Source organism: Juglans regia, chromosome 7 (assembly GCF_001411555.2).
Source record: "Juglans regia cultivar Chandler chromosome 7, Walnut 2.0, whole genome shotgun sequence".
NCBI classification, from domain to species: domain Eukaryota; kingdom Viridiplantae; phylum Streptophyta; class Magnoliopsida; order Fagales; family Juglandaceae; genus Juglans; species Juglans regia.
Window position 1 is genome coordinate 51,455,577 of NC_049907.1, and position 22,433 is coordinate 51,478,009.

General features: G+C 36.7%; 2 protein-coding genes across 4 annotated transcripts in view; one reads left to right on the plus strand and one right to left on the minus strand.

Moving 5' to 3' along the window:
- Positions 1-1,987: 1,987 nt before the first annotated feature.
- LOC108991761 (protein ESKIMO 1-like) lies at positions 1,988-5,359 on the plus strand. Of its 3 annotated transcripts, none has more exons than XM_035691746.1 (6): positions 1,988-2,305; positions 2,382-2,999; positions 3,101-3,272; positions 3,666-3,865; positions 3,959-4,117; positions 4,685-5,347. In XM_035691746.1, exons 2-6 carry the CDS (start codon positions 2,410-2,412, stop codon positions 5,028-5,030), a joined length of 1,467 nt encoding a protein of 488 aa, XP_035547639.1. In that variant the 5' UTR covers positions 1,988-2,305; positions 2,382-2,409; the 3' UTR covers positions 5,031-5,347. The 3 variants fall into 3 exon arrangements, with proteins under 3 accessions (XP_035547639.1, XP_018821691.1, XP_018821690.1); XM_018966146.2 differs by having other exon boundaries at positions 1,989-2,305; positions 2,416-2,999; XM_018966145.2 differs by lacking the exon at positions 1,988-2,305 and having other exon boundaries at positions 2,314-2,999; positions 4,685-5,359.
- Positions 5,360-8,613: 3,254 nt separating this feature from the next.
- Positions 8,614-22,433, minus strand: part of LOC108991878 (anaphase-promoting complex subunit 1) — a 36,840-nt gene continuing 23,020 nt past the window's right edge. Inside the window, exons 21-37 of the mRNA XM_018966278.2 lie at positions 17,485-17,578; positions 17,326-17,408; positions 17,121-17,177; positions 16,904-16,981; positions 16,661-16,782; positions 16,407-16,567; positions 14,562-14,638; positions 14,370-14,483; positions 14,152-14,253; positions 13,344-13,484; positions 12,624-12,797; positions 12,286-12,349; positions 12,021-12,160; positions 11,784-11,941; positions 10,735-10,813; positions 10,437-10,535; positions 8,614-9,273 (exon numbers count right to left, since the gene is read on the minus strand). Of these exons, the coding sequence (XP_018821823.1) occupies positions 8,875-9,273; positions 10,437-10,535; positions 10,735-10,813; positions 11,784-11,941; positions 12,021-12,160; positions 12,286-12,349; positions 12,624-12,797; positions 13,344-13,484; positions 14,152-14,253; positions 14,370-14,483; positions 14,562-14,638; positions 16,407-16,567; positions 16,661-16,782; positions 16,904-16,981; positions 17,121-17,177; positions 17,326-17,408; positions 17,485-17,578 (2,142 nt within the window). The 3' untranslated portion in view covers positions 8,614-8,874. The remainder of the gene's footprint in view (positions 9,274-10,436; positions 10,536-10,734; positions 10,814-11,783; positions 11,942-12,020; positions 12,161-12,285; positions 12,350-12,623; positions 12,798-13,343; positions 13,485-14,151; positions 14,254-14,369; positions 14,484-14,561; positions 14,639-16,406; positions 16,568-16,660; positions 16,783-16,903; positions 16,982-17,120; positions 17,178-17,325; positions 17,409-17,484; positions 17,579-22,433) is intronic.

A 22,433-nucleotide genomic window follows, 5' to 3' on the forward strand; every position in this document is an offset into this window, starting at 1 on the left:
TGGACACAAGTTTTCTACCCTGTTGTGAAACAGGCATGTGACTGTAAACTCTCTCTCTCTCTCATACTCTGGTATTTCATCTCCTTACCTTAGCTTGGAAAAAAAGCAATGTTCCAACCTTCAAGCTGACGCCCAGATGAAGAGAAGTGAGCAAGTACACAAACAAGATGCCAGATGGTGGTGTTCTCGCACAGAAAAATCAGGGGTTCCTTAGGCTTTACTTTTCTCAAACATAAAGCTACTAATCATTCAGATGTGTTTTGGTTTTCAAACAAACGATTAAGATCATTAAGAGCCTTGATTATGCATCAACTGCAGTTGTGTAGTTGTTGGGACAAAGGAGCATCACCCGAATGAATTTAGCAAAAAAGGAAAAAAAAAGATTATTACTTGGGATTTCGACTTTTACATGAAGATAATCAAACCGCACCAACTTAAAACATTGACATGCAAAGCTATTAGGTGAGTGTGAGTAGACCGATAACAATGATCATTACTATATAATCAACCATTTGAATGGGGCCCTACCTTTATTTTTTTTTTTCTTGCTTGGTCGCCCACAGTCCAGTGCAAAATCTTTTTGAAGCCTGGAAAAGCAGAAATAAACTAATAAAAGTCGTTCCCTTGTTCAGACAAAACCGAGAGGAAAGGGGAAAAAAGTGGGAGTTGGGGTCTCCGATCGAAGGTTTTGGCTACGGTCTATTACAAGTGATACAGTTTCGGGTAATGAACAAGACGTGGAGTCCTAGTTGAAATTTGGAAAAAAAAGAAAGAAAGAAAGAAAAAGAAATGAAGCGTGCGCGTCATTTAGACATCAACTTGGCCAATAAAATATGGTTAATTAAAAGCATTCTATTTAATTAGAGTAAGTTGACTTGGTATCAAATGATCTGCAAATTGAAGCACAACAATTTGCAGAGCACAGAGGAGATAAATTGTATTCATCAGAGTCAAGCATTCAGGAAGCTGCAACCCAAACCAACGTGAAGTTATGGCAGCCATAGGAGTACAGGAAGCCTAAGCCAGAAACTTAAAAAATATCATAACAAAGGAAGACTCCCAGAGAACCTTATCAGCCTTACAAGAAGATGAAAGTCATCAAGACTGGATTACAAAGATACTATAAGAGACATGAAATTAATGCCGGAGAAAATTGAGAATTGAGAAGTAAAAATAATATATCGTTCTCATAATCAATGTACACATACAATTATGCAATGGGCAACTTCTAAAAATGTTTCTAGAATTATACCCTTGATCAAAATCCCACACTATCTACTGGATTTCCACGGCGGCAAGGATCCTCCTCACTTTATAATTAATCATTGTTAAATAGATGAAAAAATCTAAATCACACTCTACTGTTTGTCGAGTCCCCAGCACACTCAACGTGCTGGGGTGAAAATAAAAAAAAAAAAAAAATTTCACAATGTGCTGCGGCTTCCGACTGCTCCCAAGCATTTCTCTAAATAGATTAGCTATTTAAGTGTTCCTTTGTAATTTGTAATAAGACCTTGGTTATCAATGAAGTTCATTTTTGTTGGGAGAAAAAAATGATTTACGGTTATTTTTAACTTAATTAATAGTATTTTTTAAATAAAAATATTCATGTGAAAAAAATAAACAAGGAATCAATTGTCATATTTTTTATTTAAAAAATAATATTTACAGTTTTAAGATGGATAATTCTCGCACACTCATTTAAAAAAAATAGATAAATACTAGATTTCTATAAAAATATTTATTTTTTAGTAGTGGATCATATTTTTTTGTAAAGAGGATACGCAAGACTTATATAATCCAACACTACTCTTCTCATTTTTGGTAAATTAATTAAAATAAAAAGTATAGAAAAATGCAGAAGACAAGTGAAGTAGCTGCAAACCGAAAAAAAAAACTAGGATCCTTTCATCTTGTGATCAGTTGTCCATTCGGGTTGACCATTTGTCCCCGTAAAAGAAGGAGCTGGATGATCAATATTGTAGGCATCTCAAAACTGTCACTGTTCAGGCTTCAGCTTCGAGTCCCAAAGGCAGATAATAACTCACTGTCTAACATAGACCCATAACGCCACCATACCCTTCATCCGACTGAGATTGGGACCAACTTGGGAAAGCTTTAAAATCACTTCTCTCTCTCTCTCTCTCTCTGAAATTGTTTGTAAATGGAAGTAGTTAGTGAAGGATGTAAGGAAAAAAAGCTGAGAAAGACAATTCTCCTTCCACCAAAAGCAAAACCAGTTTCTTGAAGACAACCATCTCACCAAACCCCCATTTAACAAAGCCAAAGCCTTGGTACAACTAATGTAAGTCTCTCTTTCTCTTCCATATTGCTCATTTCTTTCTCTATATTTCCATCTCTCTCTCTTATCATCTCTACAGCATTTCCCTCTTCCTCAATTTCTCTCCCATGCAGCCACCTCGCCGGAAAGGACCTCTGTTCTCCGAAACGGGAGCAATGAAAGGCCGCAAGGGCAACAACCTCTCTGTACTCGTTGTGGTATTTTCGGTATTCCTTTTCGGGGTCTTCATGTACAATGAAGACGTGAAGTCCATTGCGGAGTTTCCTTTCTCGCGGACTAAACAACAAGAAATACAAGAAGAGCCATCCCAGCCAATCACCCCTCTTCAAGAAACTGAAGATAAGGGTGTTCAAAATGAAGTTTCAGTTACGATGAAGTCAAGAACTAAACTAGAATCCCAGGAAAGTAATTCCGAGGAAAAACAAGAGCCGGTGGATTTGAAATCGATTATGGCAAAGGAAGAGGAGCAAAAGATCGAATTGCAGGTTGTTGAGGAAGATGATGAAGAGGTTGAATTGCCACCAGCGGATTGTGACTTGTTTACAGGACAGTGGGTTCTCGATAACGCGACCCATCCTCTGTACAAAGAAGATGAATGCGAATTTCTCACAGCGCAAGTGACTTGCATGAGGAATGGGAGAAAGGATTCTCTGTACCAGAATTGGAAATGGCAGCCAAGAGCTTGTTCTTTGCCAAAGTCAGAGACTTCGAAAATTTTGAGCTGTTTCTTATTCTGTTTTGTTTCTGGGATTATTAATTTATATGTTTGTGCTCATGGTTTTGTGTGTTTGTGTAAAGGTTCAAAGCTAGATTACTCCTCGAGAAGCTAAGGGGAAAGAGACTTATGTTTGTAGGAGACTCGTTAAATAGAAATCAGTGGGAATCTATGGTTTGTCTGGTTCAATCTGCTGTTCCTCCTGGCAGGAAGAGCTTGAACAAAACTGGCTCCCTTTCTATCTTCAGAATTGAGGTAACTCTCTCTCTCTCTCTCTCTCTCTCTCTCTATTACACATGCACTCCTTCCCTAACCTTTTATTAGACAAAATATACAAAGCATTTTCTTTTTGGTTTTTAAATGATCACTAATCATAGCCGTGATTTATGGGGTGCCTATAACATCAGTACCTTTTACTTTATTGTTAACCCTGATTGACATCATAATTATTTAAGTTTTGATTTTCCATGTCGGCAATGCACTGGGCATTTTCAAATGATTATGGGTAGGAGGGGGTATCAATGTCTCATGCATGACATGCTAGTTAATGTATGTGGTGGTTAAGAATTGGCAATATTAGAAAGCAAGGTGGGCATAGCTTCAGAATTGGGCTATGAACTTGAACGACTGCTCCATGTGAATTTGCAGGACTATAATGCTACGGTGGAGTTCTATTGGGCCCCATTTTTGGTCGAGTCAAATTCAGATGATCCAAATATGCACAGCATATTGAATCGGATAATCATGCCTGAATCAATCAAGAAGCATGGCGTTAATTGGAAGGGCGTAGATTACCTGGTCTTTAACACCTATATATGGTGGATGAACACTTTTGCTATGAAAGTCCTGTAAGTTCTTATTCTGATTGTTCCTTGTTTTGTATGATTGGATTTGTATTTAATTCAATAAAATCATTGATGTTTATTTTTCTGATGGAAAAGACGAGGATCGTTCGATGAGGGGTCCACCGAATACGACGAGATTGATCGGCCGACTGCCTACGGGAGAGTTTTGAAAACATGGGCCAACTGGGTGGATGAAAATATAGATCCAAATCGAACCACTGTATTCTTCAGCAGCATGTCCCCTCTGCATATCAAGTATTAATCCTCCAATATCCTCCAATTTATATTCACCATTGATTTTACTGGGTGGTCTGAATTCTGAATTTTTATTTTTTTTTAATGTTTTACTTGAACTGAAATTATAAAACAAAACTTCCACAAAAGTTTTGGGTTCTCAAGCGTTACAATTATAGATGATTAATTTCCATTAAATTACACAAGATTAATACATTTATTGCCATTAATTTTTCAGCTCAATTATCTTTATCATATGATTTTCAATTCAATTTCCTTTTCTTGTTGGGAGATTGAAGCGAGCTCAACTATTCAAGCTTTTCTAATTAATGAATTAAGTGAGCCTCAGTGGTTGATACTGTGGGCCTCCTGTGACCTCTAAGCATGATTTGACCTCACGTAGCTAGATATCCTTTTGGATCTTTGGTTGCTCAACCACCATATTCTTCCTAATACTATATTCTTTGTTTTTTAGGACTCCAATCATCTTTGTATCCTTGAAATTGAAATTGTGCATCATTGAGCTTTTCCACTTTGAAAGATGAGATAGCTGAACTAATCAATGAGCATGCAAACTGTAATATATAGGAGCGAGGATTGGAACAATCCGGATGGCATAAAGTGTGCCAAGGAGACCACCCCAGTCCTAAACATGACCAAATTGCGAGTAGGCACCGACCGCAGGCTCTTTGTTATTGCAAACAATGTGACACACTCGATGAAAGTACCCGTCCACTTCATAAACATCACCACACTCTCCGAGTACAGAAAAGATGCACATACCTCGGTCTACACCATCCGTCAAGGCAAAATGCTAACACCGGAACAACAAGCTGACCCAGCCATCTATGCAGACTGTATCCATTGGTGTCTTCCCGGATTGCCCGACACGTGGAATGAATTCCTCTACACACGTATCATCTCAAAATCTTGACACATACAAGTTCATTTTTTATTTCGTTATTATTTTTTTCTTTGTTCTCTTACCATATCATTTATTTGTTTCCCTTGTAAGTTCATGTAATTCTCCTTCAATTTCCTCCTTTAGCTTTCTTATAGCTTGGTTTCTAGGGTCGAACCATTGAATTTTTTGGGTTCTCTGCCTATTTGAGAGTGGTGGGAAGCTAAACATACCAAATTTCTGCCAACTAGGCAAAAGTTGCCTAAAAGCCAAGACAAGGAGAGAAGTTGATACAAATCTGAATTATTCAATGCATACTTGAAAAGAAAATAAAATACACAGAAATTGTATGCAAGGCTCAATTGCTTTTCATTTTTATTTATGAAGTGCTCGTATGCTATTGTTTCTATATCAGCCATTGAACGTACATCCGTATACCATCAATTGAAAATCTGAAAAACACACTGAAAGCTTGTTTTAGGACGTGATACTTCTGTTGAATAAGAAACATCAATACCTGTATATCGTAGTTGTAAAATCATAGAGGTGAAGAAGCTCGCCTTTTCAACCAGACAAGTCACGGAATGTAACGTCCCGTCTCCAGAGGTTTGGAGAGTTAGCTCTTGTAACCTAAAATCATCTCTCATAACATATTTATACACTCCAAATTTCCCATAAAATATAAATTCATTAATTCAAACGAAATATATATGTTCCTCCACCAGAACACCATATAAATATCTCAATGAAATAAATTAAAAACACCGCAAAGACTCAGAAATATCCATGACTCAAAATACTAAAATAACATAAAATCATAAACCTACTAAATAAGACTCTCCAATAAATACTTGTACCCCTTTGGCACTTATTCTTCTACGATAATCAAACCTTGCTAACACTTCCTACTCTTGACTTTCAACTAATGCATCAAAATTATCTAAAAAATACTGTGAAGATAAGGGATGAGCTATCAACAACTTAGTAAGTAGAGAACATATACTAATACGTAAACATGAACATTTACAGAATTCAGAATGCAGAACAAAATATTTACTTTCAGAATGCATAATCAAAACATGTTATAAAAAATATCAGAGCAAAACTTTTATATACATTCTTATTCAAAAATAAAATCCTTTGGCATATATTAATCAGAGACATCATCTTCATATCATATCAAAGCATCACATCGGGGAAGAGACCATGTTTAACCCCTGTGATAGGATTATAACCATCATTATATCCGTGGCGGGGTCATATACCACTATTATCACCAGTGGTAGGGCCATATATCACTATTATCACACGTTATAGAGTCGTATACCACTACTATCACCTGTGGTGGGGGCCTTGACTTAACCAAACCGAAAACAAAATCAGAAAGTCATGTTAAAGGTTTTTCAGATGCCACATCATATCAAAACAGAGTACTGAATAGATTCAGATCATTTCACATATTCAAAAAATAGATTTAGAACATCTTCACATCACATGCACAAATTTTCAAATTTCATATTCGCTCTTTTTTCACAGTTCAGAAACAGAATGCCAAAAATAAGTTCATGTCTAAACCAATCATGACAGAAAATACTTTATTCTTATACAAAGTCTCATGAGCAATGCAAGACAAATAACTGAGGTTGTTTTCAAGTTTTCTTTTCATAACAAAACATGCATATTTTCCAAAATTAACATCTGTTCACTTATTTTATGCAAAATCTAGTATATGAATTCCATTTACTTGGACTTTTTAACTTCTCTAAATTTTCTCACAACAGTGTCATGGAGTGTCAAACATTACCTATAAAATAGTCACGTAATTTCACTAAATTTCCAATTGAACACGTACTTTGATATTAAATCCTAAAATATTAAAATAACCTATTTTTTTAACAATCTAAAATTCTCGTAATCCCTAAGATTCCATAACTTTCAAAATTTATCGATATCAACTTAATTTCTCAAAGTAATACATTAATTCTAAATTATTTTTGCAAAAATAAAGTTTCTAGCTAACGTACTAATTTGATTAATTCATAGGATAATAAAATAGTTCTGTGTAAATAAAATATAACCCAACCCATTAACAAAACCCCACTCCAATTAAAATCAAGCCCAATACCAAACAAGGCCCTTGTGAGTCCAAGCCCACTTTAAAAATTAGGGGTACCAATGTAATACCATCCAAAGTTAATGCTAACATGCTTTACAGGAGAACTACAAATTATACTTCCAATTTTGAACCAAACTCCACTGGTTCAAAATGGGAGTATGACAGATCCTTACCAAAAGGGTTACGTGTGGCGGTGGCCTGGATGAATATCGACAGCGGCGTGGCTAGGAGCGACAGCAATGCACTGTGGTAGAGAGAGAGAGAGAGAGAGAACAAAGAGGAGACAATGGAGGAGGATCGGCATGGGCTTACCAAATCGGCACGGGGTGATTAGAGGTGGCATGTACGGCAATTTTTGTGGCTCTTCTTGGTGTTTCATGTTCGATCCATTGTGGGTCTCAAACCTAAACTAACTGGGCAGCAGCGTTGTGGCTCACGATGGAGAACGCATGCTCTATTTTCATGTGGTGGGATAAAGCCTTTTGTGGTGGTACAATTGGGTGGGTAGTGGTTTACAGAGAGTCTCACAGTGGTAACTTGGTGGTGTAGGGTAGCGTTATGGAGGATTTTGACATTGCACAGTGGCTGAGAGGGAGGAGACTGCAACGTGGTGACTAAAAATCGTTGAATGTGCATGGAGAGTGACTAGTTCACAAGAACTATAGGAGGAGGAGATATATTTTGAGGTGGTTTACGATGGTGAGAGAGTGTTTACGTGAGATGGAGGCTGACAGTTTGGGGAGGCAATGGAAGCAATGTGGTGGTTGCGATTATTTTGTTTGTCATAAATTGTGGCCGTGGGGAGGTGGCTTTGGTTTCTTCTTGGACATGGACTGGAGGGTTGTTGGTACGTCGAAAACTGGGTGGCTCACATGAAGGAGTTTGGGAATGGGGCTACCTTAAGGTGGTTCGGCAGCTACTCTAGTCTAAAGATTGAAGATGATCAATGCGTACATGAGAGGGAAAGAGACGTGCATGGTGTGGAAACGTGCATGGGCGTGGAGTTTATTCCTAGGTTCTCACGGGCTTGGGCTTTTTTGGGCCTATTTCAAAATATTTGACCCACATCTTGGATATTGTATAGAGCTAATAAATTGGAAACAATCCAAAAATCTCTTTGGTTGTCCAAAATTTTATGAGACAAGTGCTTAATAAAAAAATTAACGGACCTCGCCTCAAATTCTAAAAAAACCAAACTCGTCCTATATATAACTGAATAAAAAGATTTCACCTGATCAAATAATTTTAACCTAATTATTAACCTCAATAAGAATTCATACTCTTACCACAATAAATTTTTGGACTTGCGGCCAACCCCAAAATTATTTGTTAAATACCAAGTGGACTTTTCATATCTATAAAGAAAAATTCTATAGTATCTGTGACTAGCCTAAGCTTAGTGCTGGGCATGGGTGTTACACGGAACATTTTGTCTTTCATAACCAATCTGCTTAGAAGTGCTACAAAGATTTAAGGGTCAATTCCATTTGGCACCAAACCTACGGAAATTCAACGGATATTTTCATGGGGAAGCAGCTGCAAAATTTGATGGTGCCTTGGTACATACTCATGCCTCTCTCTTACGTTACATACTCGTAACTGTCCTGTAGTTTTCTTGTCAATTTTCCACCCCCATGTAGAGAATACACTACCCGTTCTTTCCCTTCATATTTACAAAACCTAACTTCCAAAAGACGAAAAGAGCTACACCAAGAATAAATTACCAAGACATACCGTTTCTTCAATGACATAATGTAGGACTCATACTACTGACTTACAGGAAGACAAAAAGTTATCCATCTCACCAATAGCATTGATGTGAGTTGTTGGAAATAACAAACGCAACAAGGGAATCATAGAAGGTGACATGAGCTTGGGTTTGATTTTCTTGACTGCTGTCTTGATCACAGATGGTGCTGGTACCCCAAACCACTGAAGGTACCATGAAAGAAGTATTGAGCCATTCTCTCCCAGGGGTCCCCCGATTGGCCACCTACCAGAGTTCAAATAATTGCACAAAGCTTCCTTCAATTCTGGAGAAAAATTTAGGAGATCATCCACCCGTTTTCTGAGAGACCCTATGAATTTAGATTGAACAACGCCGCCTTTAGAAGTGGTCAATCTTCCACTCAACAAAGCTTCAGTGTACGTCAGTGCAAGCTGTAAGCAGAAATGGGTAATTATAAATTATTTTCCTGATAATGTTAGTGATTAAAATCAAACATCATAAAAACCGGGCAAACTAAATACAGAAAGAAGAAGATTAGTAACGAATATCAACCATCATCATGCATCAATGTTTTTATCTATCAAACGGCAGGGCCAACACGGTTATCCATTTCTTAGAGATACAAGTACAACACTGTTCCAGAAGCATGTATCCAAAACCATCTAATTATTATCTCATACCGATCACTCAATTGAATATCCCTTCACCTTGTTCTCATGCCATGAAAAATTCAAAAACATCACACATTTTCTCCAAATCATTGTAGCTAGCCATATTATTAACAGAAAACGATAAAGAACAAGACCAGAAAAAAGTGAATATATTGAATTAACAAGAAACCATTTAATATGATCATTGACAGAAGCTGACTTAATGCTGAAAAGAAATCCCTTAGTTTCATGTGAAAATGAGCCAAAGCTGGCACCAATATTCTCTGCTTCAGGTGACCAAAATGTAACAATCCGGCATCCAATACCAAGTCAGACATACAGCTCATAAGCATTTTGGGTAAATATTGTAGTTCATTTTCAGGATTAAAAAACTCTAGCATTTTTTCCTTTTGCTAGTTAAGGTGGATCTCTTGTATTCTTCCTGTGTACTGAGGTAGCACCCTTTTTCGTCATTAATAAAATATATTTTTACTAAAAACCCAGGATGAAAAATAAATAAAAAGGGTTATAGGACAAATGTTTCGATGCTGCATGGATGTGGTGGGTTCCAAGTAGAAATCATATATGGGGTCAGTGCAAATCCAAGTACTGATAGTATATTAATGGTTTTATGCAACTTACTCGGTTGAAAAGACTAGTAATCATACAAGATTATATATGACAAAAAATGTCTTTCATAATTATTACTTTCAAAGGATTTGAGTCTTAACTAGGTTTTATCTACCCAAATCTGAGAAACACCAAACTTAAGAATCTTAGCCGGGTACTGTTCAGATTGGATCCTCTCAACCACATGTTCAATTTTGGTTGCTTATCAACTTAAAGCAGGAATCTAGTTCTTTCAGCACATGCCGGTAGAAATCTCTACGAAAAATGACTTGGTACAACTAGATGAACAAATTACTAGAAGTTTAGAAACTTACTTTTAGACTAGAGATAAAGAGTGAGTCACCAAAAACAACAGTACCACTGGTAACCTGATCAGCCATAGATGCAATTGTAGTGTATAATGACAAATAAACCTGCACAATATCAGAAAATTAAAAATGAGAAGTTTCTGCAAAGCAAGAAATGCAACATTCGACAAGCATTTAACAAGATGAGCAAGCATAGACCAGCTATATGTGTTCCATCCGAGAAAAACTTATTATAGAACGTAAATTCATACATTTCACTGCATTGAAAGGCACAGATAGCTCATTGCTGCCAAATTTGAGTTACCTGTAGAAGAGCTGGTCTGTCCTTGCTCACGCACTCAAATAATACTTGCAAGCAAAATTCCTGGAAATCAACATCAGACCTGCAAAGATGTTCAATTAGGATAATAAACAAGAAAAGAAATGCATCTGCTTAGGGTGAGAAAAAGAAAAGGTAGCAGCACCATATGCGAGTTATCACTATTCTAATGATTAGAAGGTTGATTCATGCTAAGCAAGTGCACATTTTTAGCAGTATCTTAATGATGGGTTGGTCATACTTAAGAGAACCTAAGCATGGGAGTTACAAACATGAATCCTTCTGCACCAACCCACTTCATCAAGAGCAATATACTCCATTGAGTCTATGAAATTGATGTTAATTAACTCCAACTTTATCCATGTAATCATGAATAGCAGATTTGGCTATTCGCGATAAAATTTTCTCTGCCGACAAAAAAAGTATTTCATGTAGGTGTATTCATTTATTTACACTATGCATTTTTAATATCCATCGGTTTGCAAAGTTCTGAAATGTTAGTTCTTTTATACATTGTTGAACTCTACTCTAGTATCAATCCACACTATAGGTATGTTGTTGAAAATATACTTAATTTATTATATTTGGGGCTCATTTTTTAATCAAATAAGTTACTAAACATTTTGAATAATCCTCTCATACTTGTCCAATTATAATGAAACCCCAAATGTTTCCACTGGAATATAAAAAGGAATACCAATTAATTGCAGTTCAGAACTGCTTTATAAGCATTAAATATTCTATGAAGTCTATGCTCAAACACACTGTACTAGAACAAAATTCATTGCCTAGAATTCCCGAACTTTGATATTTAAATGATTGACCCTTCACAATCACGTTATATAAGAAAATAATATAATGAGAATAACATACAACCGACCATAACCCTGGAAGTGTCTAATGCATAACCAGATTGAGAATATGAAAAGAAAAAAACGAGTGAATTTAAAAAAAAAAAACACCAAGATTATTGGGTTCTTCAATATGAGAAAAAAAAGGTCATTTAGACAAGATGTCAGTAAAAATATACTTGCCTGTCATTCCAAGAACGGTCACAGCAGAGTTGTGCAAAAGCGATTAAGCTAGGATCAGATGAGAAGGTACTGACCAACTGATCAACTGTAACTGTACAAGGCCCATTTCCACGGACAGTAGTTGATTCACATGATGTAGAACTTGTCAAGCCAAATACCTGGATCAAAGAAAACTTGATATGCACTCAACGATATTATAGATAAAACAGTAAAGTGTCCCAGTGGTAAAATAGTAACCTTGTGCATTGCTCGTGACAGGAGAGACTGACAGCCCACAGGATCATCAACATATGAACAAGCTCCGACCTTCCGTTTGATATACAGGACACCAGAATTAAATGGGTTATTCTTGTCCCTGAAAGTCCACCAAGATTTATCTGTCCAATACTAAAAATTATTCCATTTGAAGCATCTTGAATTGAAACAAAATAATGGAAGGATAATAGTGATTTATCTGTTAAAAACTAAATTGAAAAAAAAAAAAAGGTGTGGCATTATATACCTTCAGGGTAAAGCTCCATTACTTGCGACCAGTACCGAGGGCCACAAACACGTATTGTCTTCAACTGCAAGCAACATATCAGATAATCCATTAGCCATGGAATAACTCTCTAGCACAATGAACTTAGCTGAGAAGACAGGTCCTATACTCCATCAATCATGGGAAATGGAAGGCAAAGGAAACAATAAGGTGTGTGCCAAAAGAAAAAAGGCTCATAATCGCTCCAGTACGCTTTATGCAAGGCCAGCACTGCCCCCAGAAGATTGCAATTTTATTTGAGAGAAAGCAACGAAGGGAAGATGAGGAATTATGCGTATCCTTGAAATTACACAACTTACAACAGCACGTTCTGGCAGAAGACAAGGGGTAACCTCACAAAAACTTGTTTCTGCATAATGTTCAGTTTCCCTAGTAGTAACTTCAAGAGGGGCATACACCGGTAGACCAGTGTCAACATCAACTGTCTGGATCCAGCGAGCCTCCGTAGCAAGGACATACAAATGCCGAAATGCCTGGAAATACACTTCCTTCAGAAAAACAAAGAGCAGTAACAATTGGATAAAGGAGGAAGGGGAGAAGCACCAAGCCATCCATCATAAATCACAGATGCAATGAATTTGGGCTTTGTAGCAAGTATCTTGATACTAACTATTAGGACCTAGGTTCAAATCACCATATATGAAAATATAATATATTTTAAAAGTAAAAACTACATTGCAAGAACTGGCAGTTCTTAAAAACCATACCAAGTCGACTAGTTGACGGCTGACCTTGACCAAATTTTCAATTCTGGATGGTTTTTAATCACAGAAATGGCCTCATGGGTATGGACGGGAACTTAGGCGGCACCCCATTAAGGCAGTTTAACAAGCCAATCCACTTTTAAGAACACTTCTCATGAGCTTATTAGTATGAAATGGGATCAATGCAGCATCCAAAGGCAATTAAAATTTTTGCCACGCTTTTGTTGAGCTTTGAACTGTTCCCAATTTATTTGCATAATCTCTTCTATCATAAAGTCCTGATCCATAAATAAAAAGTTCCAGACCTAATTATACCTGGAGGTGGCATCGATTGTCATTTGGTCCAGTAGGCAAGCGTGGATAGAGAGTGATCAGTAAAGCAGCAATAGAACTGTTGCTAGTGGAAAATGTTCGCATTCCTCCCCCAAGAAACAAGAAACCAATGGCTAAGCTAACCTGTGATCATGCAAAGTTTAAAACGAGTGTTCAAATGCAGAAATGATCTCTCAACTTAGAATGAAAAGATTTGAACATGGTGTCATCATCAAGAAAGATGCCCACCTAAATGCAAAATTCACCCCAAATGACACAATAGATTTGATAAGATTTTCACATGACAATCAGTTCTTCAAGTAATAAGATGGAAGTGGAGCGGAAAAGTAAGACCCTTGCAGCGGTGGAACCAGGATTTACACTTTGGAGTGTGAAAAAAAGGTTTTAGGGCTAGGTCACCCTCGGTTATCATTGGCTTTCTAATTAATTCACAAGGCAGTGCAAGCATGATTAATATCTTACGACACATGGTTGAAACAAAGGGAAATTTCTTACAACCCACTTGGGGGATTGCATAACCCATTTTCCTAGATCGAACAATTTCACTTGGCTTTATCCTTTTTTTTTCTTGTCACACGTTTATTGGCTGATGATTTTGAAGTTCATGCAATGCATCAAAAGAAATTTTCTTATCCATAAAGTTTTGCAGGTTTTTCAACATCTTTTAGGAGTATCATGACAAGCCCATGATAAATCGATCTATGGGTGAGAGCTCGCAGAATATGGTAAAATAATGAATATACAGTCCCTAGAGGCAATTTGAGATCTGATGTACAAAACAAAAGCTTACCGCCATCTGAATACCATAATTAGCATGCCCATCAGCAGGATTCCTGCTGCGGAGAAATCTTAATAATCGAAAGGTTTGTAGATGTCCAGAACCAGCCATAACCTGCACCCTCAGAACATTTGGACCAGGAATTTTAGCCAAAATTATTATTTTCAGGGCATAAAACAGCAAAATGATGGTGATGGTAAAATTTAAAAACAAACAGTAGTTCAATTTACCACAGAGAGGGAAAGAACAATGAGGTGAAGGCACGTCTCCAATGTGCCCCGATCAATGTAGTGAGACAATCCCTTTGGGAATATATTTCCACTTGTAGCAGAAATAGGCTTGATCTATAAATATTAAGAACATTCACTTGTAAATAGACGGATATAAGTTGAAATTGAGGTGCATCAAACTTAATGTCAGACCTCATTAAGGAAGTACATAGCATATTCATAAAGTAACTCCTGTGCATCTCCATTCTTTGTGCCAGCAAATCTCAACCCTGCCCATAAAGAAAACAAACTTCAAGCTAAAGATAACAAAAACAGGTCTAAGTTTAGCTTCTATTAATTTGCTGCAAGATGACCCCCAAGGAAGCAATAAAAGAAAACAATGAAAAACATTAAACTAAAAGCAACTCATAATGAACAATAAGTCAATATCCTCAGGAGGCAACCTGTACATGGATTGCCAAAAGATATTCCAACACAAGAAAGGAATGGGTCCAATGGAAGTCAGCACAAGGAAGACCTTAAACAGTATAAGAGCTAATAAAGTCTAGTACAGTCCTCGAAAGATGCCCCAAAACTTCAGATCTCTTACAGGACGGCCACTTCGGGAAACAAGTGACCATGAGTACACATAAACTTTGTAATTTTCCTATGAGGTTTTCTTGAGAAAGTTAGGAACTTTGATACACAACTTTATCATCATAATGACTGCTCTCAATCACCAACAAAAAAGAGACTCTAAAAAAATTTTAAAAATAAAATTCGTTTTCTGCTTTGATAGATTGTCTGACGAAGGATTTGAAATCCAAACTTTTATTGTGGGCAAGAACAGAGCCCTGATTAAGTTAATTTCATCACATCAGATTTATAACAAGTTAGTTAAAACTAGTTAACGAGTACAGTATAGAATATGAATATTAAGATCTCAAGTTCAGGGAGTAGCCTACTTAGTTTTAAACAAATCAATGACCCCTGTTGGGGTTACTGCCTAGTTGAGTTAATAGAGCCAGATTCATTTTAAAAAGTCCACTAAAATGGTTTTCATTGGAGCTTGGTGGCATATATCTCATTGCCATAAGTACATGGAAGGGCTTGAAGGTGGTGAAAAGGGCTTGAAGAGGAAGAAAAATGCATGAGGGAGGAAAGAAGGCTTAGATAGAGAGTTTGCTCGACCTTCGCTCATTTCATGGTCAAGTGAGCTTAAATAGAGAGTTCACTCAACCTTTACTTGTGTTCAAGTGATACTGCAACCTAAGAGTTCGCTCAACCTTCGCTCAAGGCGCAATCAAGCAAGATATGTGATTCCAGTTCACAAGTATGCGATGACACCTCAGTTGAGCAAACTTGCCTGATTCAGTTTTATTTTTCTAGAACTTCGACTTTTAGTAGTGTTAATTATATTTGGCTTTATGTAATCAAAACACTCAGGGGTTCTTTTGGGAAAAAACAATTTATTATTTTCTAATTTTAATCCATGTCAAAATTCGCACTTGAGAGTTTTCTTCATTCCCTGTAACTTTAGAGTGAATTTCTTTAAGATTTTGGAAGAGTTGTCTCTGTGAGACAGATTCAATTTCTACAATGTTTGCTGCCTCTGTAGAGTCAAATCTTATATCTACACTGCATCATTCGAGAATATGTAACTATGATCTTTTCCATTCAAAGTCATGTTTTTCCATATCTTAACTCCCACACTTGGATAGTGGGGCATTAAGCTGAACCATAGAAAACATGCTTTTATGCAAAATTATTCTTAATTGTTCTTTTGCCATAATATTTCACATAGCTGCAAGAGCCCCAAAATCACAGATCCTCACAACATATCTTCATAGGTAGACCTTTCATGAAATTGTTAAGTCTTCTGAGTTCTTACAAAAATTTTCCACTATATCATGACAATTCTTTCAAACAACACACCAAGTGTATACAAGAATTTTACAATTTGGTGACTAAAGTCCCAAAATGTTATCTTTGGAAAAATTAAGTGCAAACTCATGATAGAAGTTGTATTTCATGCAATCAAGGGAAATAAAAGCTTACCAAGAGAAATACATGCTCCAGCAACAATATTAACATAAGCCTGGACAAATGCTTCTGCTTCCATATCATCAAAATCACTGGCATCAACTGTGAGGCCTATGACACCATTTTTGACAATTACAGGAATTTGGGACTGAATCCAATCTTTAGAAGGATGAATCCTACAAGAACAGAGTTTACCATATCATATCGAAAGAGTAGCTAAAAATGGTCACAAGTTCAGTTACTGGAATGGCTCATCAGTCTAGCTCTACCTGCTCCACATTATCAAATTCCGAGCAATGACACGAAGCATTATGAAATCCGGCCTCACATATTGTAAGTCAAACTGCGTATGAGGTATAGAAAGCTTTGACACAATTGCCTCTGATTCAGTCTGTTATAAACATGGGCAAAGTATTCATACATGACAATGGAAACGTTTGGTCACATACTGATGCCCTTGTCATTGAAAGTTCATACAAATTAAATCATTATCTTCTTTGCAGAAAAATTACCTTTAAAAACATTAAAGCTAGAGCAATTGTAGCTCCAGGTGCTGTCACATCAATATTGACCACTGTTCCATCCATCATCTACAAGACAACATCAGCGTAACAAGAAATGTCCAAAATAGTTGCAAGGGAAAACATAAATATACAAATATGTTCATGACAAACAAAATGGTCAAATTATTAAAAGAGTGAAAACTCAAAACTGCATAAATCACCCAACCTGTGGAGCACCACGACTTTGTTCCTCTGTTGATAAAGCCAAGAAAGGGGATCGTTCCTGATGAAGAATAAACCAAAAAAAACTAATACTTCAAATTACAAGTATGATCAATCGAATAGAGAGAGCATTTACATTAAAATTCAATAGTACAAATTCATATTATCTGCAAGGGCTGAAAAAATAAAACATAGATGCAACAGCATACATTACGAGCTTCTTTGACACCAATGTAGTGGAACAGTCGATCAACCATTGTGTCTTTGCAACCAAGTGCCTCTTCACCCCGACCTTCAGCAAACAAAACATAGTTAGCCAAGACCAAGATTCACAACATTCCAGTAATAGTAGTGCCTACTACTCATACCCAATGCAACAAGACCCAATGAAAATCCTGCTGAAACAGCATAACCCTCCCTTTCAAGTACATTATCACCTCCACTTCTACGACCAATTTCACCCTGTAAAAATAAATAATAGAACATACAAGGTTAACTTGAAGATAACTGAAGAAAGAATTAGATATATAAATCACAGAGGACAATTTTAAAACCAATCCTTACTGGTTGCAGATATTTACCTGGCCAGAGCATACAGACTAATAAATAATATGAGGGAATTATGTGTATCCATATTTGATAGTCGGCATAATCTATAGTATATTTTTATCCCAAGAATATTTTATGAAATTATCTTGACATTAGGCTGCCACATTGATCTAAAGAAGAAAAAAAACTGATACGTAAATTTGCAGTTTTAATGGCTGCAGTTCTCATAATACAAAGCGCATATTTCATTTCTACGTTAAACCCACTCAACTAAAGTGGTACTGAGCAGAGTATACTATGATTAATAGATAGAAAAATTGTAAAAAAGTACTAGATAGGTTTCAAGAAAGAATGTGTATACAACAAGAAAGACACAGGCAGGAGTACGAAGTTCGCTGTTCAATCTTTGTACAAGGTTTTGACACATCATAACCTTTTCCTTGGAAGCGTGTATGGAGGAGCAAGGTGCTTCCTATGTACTTGGGCTTGCCTATTTACTAGATCAAATAGAACCTAATTTTACCTATCAAAAAAATAAAGACTCAAGTAGACGGGGAAAGGCAAATAGGGGAAAAAAGCAAAAAAAAAAGAAAAAAAAAAAGAAAAAGAAAGATAAGTAATAAAAGATTTTATTCCCAAGAAATAGGCATAAGCCCAAGTACAGGACATATACAGAGGAAATACCCACTACTTTCCAAAAACGAAAGGAAAACTAAAACAGATTCTGGAAATTATCTTCCATTACAAAAGTTTTAGCCCACAAACTCAAAGTAGCAAGGAAAAAATCCCTAAGTTCTCCCAATGAACGTTCTTTGTCTTGAAGCATCTCTCATTCCTTTCAAGCTATAGGCACCACATGAGACAAGAAGGAATCATCTTCCAAACAAGAACAGCATTCTTACTACCCTTCAATCCCTCCAACCCTACCAATAAATCCACCACTTCCTTGGGCATTACCCAAAGTAAACCAGTCCAATTCAAAACCTCATTCCACAAGAACCTGGCCACTTCGCAATGAAGAAAGAGTTGATTAACAGATTCCCCATCCTTCTTGCATATGACACATCAATCGGCAATGTACATACCTCTCCTTCTAAGATTTTCAGTTGTCAACACTTTGCCCAAGGATACCACCCAACAGAAAAAAGCAACCTTGGAATGAACTTTCACTTTCCATGTGTTTTTCGAAGGAAATTCACAACTCCTGTAACCGGTTAATATTCTGTAAAAAGAGGAGACTGAGAACTTAGAATTTCCTGCAGGAATCCACAACATGCTGTCCTCCCTACCTAGCATCAACTTTGAACTGTAAAGTCTTTCCAGAAAAGCCTTAACATCATCCACTTCCCAGTCATTAACATCCCTGATAAAGATAACATTCCACTGAGTATTATTGTCAATGCAACAGAAAGAATTTCCTACAGCTGCATTTTGATCCCTTGCAATTCTGAAAAGAGAGGGAAAGTCCAATTTAAGTGAAGAATCCCCACACCACAAGTCATGCCAGAAAAGTATCATCTTCCCATCTCCCACCTTCAATCTAATATGATTTGAAAATACCCCCCATCCTTTTCTAATGAACTTCCACAAACTCACCTCATACGCACCTCTAGTATCTTTAGAACACCAACCTCCCCACAAACTACCATATTTTACATCAATAACATTTTTCCAAAAGGCATTACTTTCCAAGTGGTATCTCCAGAGCCATTTCCCAAGTAATGCTCTATTAAACAATCTCAATTTTTTTATCCCCAACCCACCACAATCAATTGGTTGACAAACCTTCCAACTAACCAAATGAAACTTTTTTTCAACTCCTTTATCACCCCATAAAAAATTCCAAAATAAATTCTCAATTCTTCTTTCAACCTTCGCTGGCAACGGAAAAAGAGATAAAAAAAAATAAGTGAGAAGGTTAGACAAAGTACTTTTTATTAGAGTGAATCTTCCCCCCCTAGACAAGTAGATCATTTTCCAACCAACTAACCTCCTTTCAATTTTCTCAATCACGCCATCCCAAATATTAACAGCTTTATAAGAAGCCCCCAAAGGAAGCCCAAGGTATCTCATAGGGAGTGAAGAAACTCTGCACCCCAGAATATTTGTCAAGTCTAAAATATTCTGAACAGAACCCACAAGACTTCAGATTTCGATAAATTAACTCTTAACCCCAAAACGGCTTCAAAACACAGCAAAAGTGCTCTTAAAGCACATAGATTGTCAGAATCGGGCTCAATAAAAATCAATGTATCATCAACAAACAATAAGTGTGAGACCTTTAAACTACTCCGGACCTCATTACCCACCACAAAGTTGGACAGAAAATTACCATCCATGGCCTTCTCAATCATTCTACTCAAGGCATCCATAATCATGACACACAGGAACGACTTCAGATTTTGATAAATTAACTATTAACCCCAAAACGGCTTCAAAACACAGCGAAAGTGCTCTTAAAGCACGCAGATTGTCAGAATCGGACTCACTAAAAATCAAAGTATCATCAGCAAACAATAAGTGTGAGACCTTTAAACTACTCCGGACCTCATTACCCACCACAAAGCTGGACAGAAAATTACCATCCACGGCCTTCTCAATCATTCTACTCAAAGCATCCATAATCATGACAAAAAGAAAGGGGGAGATGGGATGACCTTGCCTCGAACCACGTGAGCTACTAAAGAAACTAATCGGTTTTCCATTCACCAAAATAGAAAATTTCGAAGTCGACACACAATGCTTCATCCACGAACACCATTTATCTTCTTTTTTTTTTTTTTTTTTTTTATAGGTATCCACGAACACCATTTATCACAAAAACCATATCTCCTCAGCAAATAATCAGGGAAATCCCAGCACACATGGTCATAAGCCTTTTCCATGTCCAATTTGATTAAAATACCAACTTTCTCCATTTTAATTCTACTCTCCAAGCATTCATTTGCAATTAAAATAGAGTCTAAAATCTGTCTTCCCCTCACAAAGCCATTTTGTGATTTTAAAATTATCCTCTCCATCAACCTGCTCAAATGGTCGGCCAGCACCTTAGAAATGATTTTATACACTCCATTCACCAAACTAATAGGCCAAAAATCTCTCATCTCCAGAGCCCCTACCTTTTTCGGAATAAGTGCAATGAAAGTCACATTAAAACTCTTCTCAAACCTCATGTAATAATGAAACTCAGCAAACACCTTCAGAATATCTTCTCTAACAATGTCACAGCATGCTTGAAAAAACGCCAAAGAGAACCCATCCGGACCCAGAGCCTTATCCCTATCCATACCTTTAACCACATTAAGTACTTCTTCAAACTCTCTCTGCAGCCAATCAGCTTCGACCTGATCTATAGAGTCAAAACCAAGTCTGTCCAGTTTTGGTCTCCAAGAAAAATTTTCTGAAAACAGCTGCTCATAAAAATTCACTATGTGAGCCTTAATGTCTTCTTGATCCGTGATAAGCCTGTCCCCATCTTGAAGAACCTCAGTCACATTATTTCTTCTATGAGAGTTCACCATTTGATGAAAGAATTTAGTGCACATATCTCCTTCCTTCAACCACAACACCCTAGATTTTTGCCTCCAAGAAATTTCCTCCATTAAGGCTATATTTTCCAGTTCAGAAATCACCCCTATTTTTCTTATTCTGTCCTCCCCAGATATCACCCCTTGCACCTCCTTCTCATCCAAACCTCACAACTCTTCAAAAAGAAGCTTCCTCTTGCTATCCAAATTCCCAAAATAGTCCCAACATAAGTACCAAAAACAGTAAATTTTTTTTTTTTTTGATAAGTAAGAAGAATATAGTAATCCACATAATTAGGCATGGCCCATGTACACGGGAAGTATACACGAGATGAACCTAATTACAAGCTAAGCGCTGTGAAAAGTAGCATAAAAGTCATTAAAACTAATCCCATTCAATACAATAGCCGAAGCCCAAAGTAACAATGTATGAAAGAAAAAGTCTTTGAACCCTCCCATCAAACATTCCCTATTATCAAAACAGCGGCCATTCCTTTTGTTCCAAGTACACCACATTAAACATAGAGGCACCATCTTCCAAATGCAGTCAACTCATTCATCTATATGATAGAGAGAAATAATATTTGCAATCGTTGAGTGCACAAGCGCCGTGCAATCTCTTTGAAAAAAGTGAGTAAATACAGGACCCACATGAAAAAAAATTAATTTTTTAATAGTAGACCCCACTATTTTTCAAAACGATCGTGTGGCGCTTGCGCACTCCACGACTGTATATAGCATTAATTTATCATATTACGGCTTTAAAAGCAAATATGTAAAAAAAAAAATTAATAAAGAAAGAAAGAAAGAAAAAACAAAACAAAAGGGAACTAGATCAGAATATAATATATAGAATATAAGTCCGGAGACATTTTCATTAAAAAAATATTGGTCTATAGACGTGTCATATTCCAATATCATTCATGACCTATTGATTATTTCAATTTTGTCCTCAAGTTTTAAAACACCTTTATATCATCCTTACCCTACCTTACAGTGACTATTACAATTTGCAATATTGTTATGTAGCAGACATTCTATGTACACATGGCAGTTTGTAGCCTGTAACATTTTGGTCCCACAAGATTTTTTCAAAAAATGAAGGTACGCCGCATAAACGCCGCATAAACACCAAAATGTTTCCTATTTATGTTACTCTTCTTTTAATATCAAATTCACTTGTCTTGACATATTCTAATGTTGTGAGAGAAGCATGGAGCCTAACTTGCCATTTCAGTAGT

Coding starts and splice junctions, on each gene's coding strand:
- LOC108991761 (XM_035691746.1), top strand. CDS start 2,410: ATGCAGCCACCTCGCCGGAAAGGACCTCTGTTCTCCGAAACGGGAGCA. Junction 3,000..3,100: donor AGAGCTTGTTCTTTGCCAAA/GTCAGAGACTTC, acceptor GTTTGTGTAAAG/GTTCAAAGCTAGATTACTCC. Junction 3,273..3,665: donor TTTCTATCTTCAGAATTGAG/GTAACTCTCTCT, acceptor GTGAATTTGCAG/GACTATAATGCTACGGTGGA.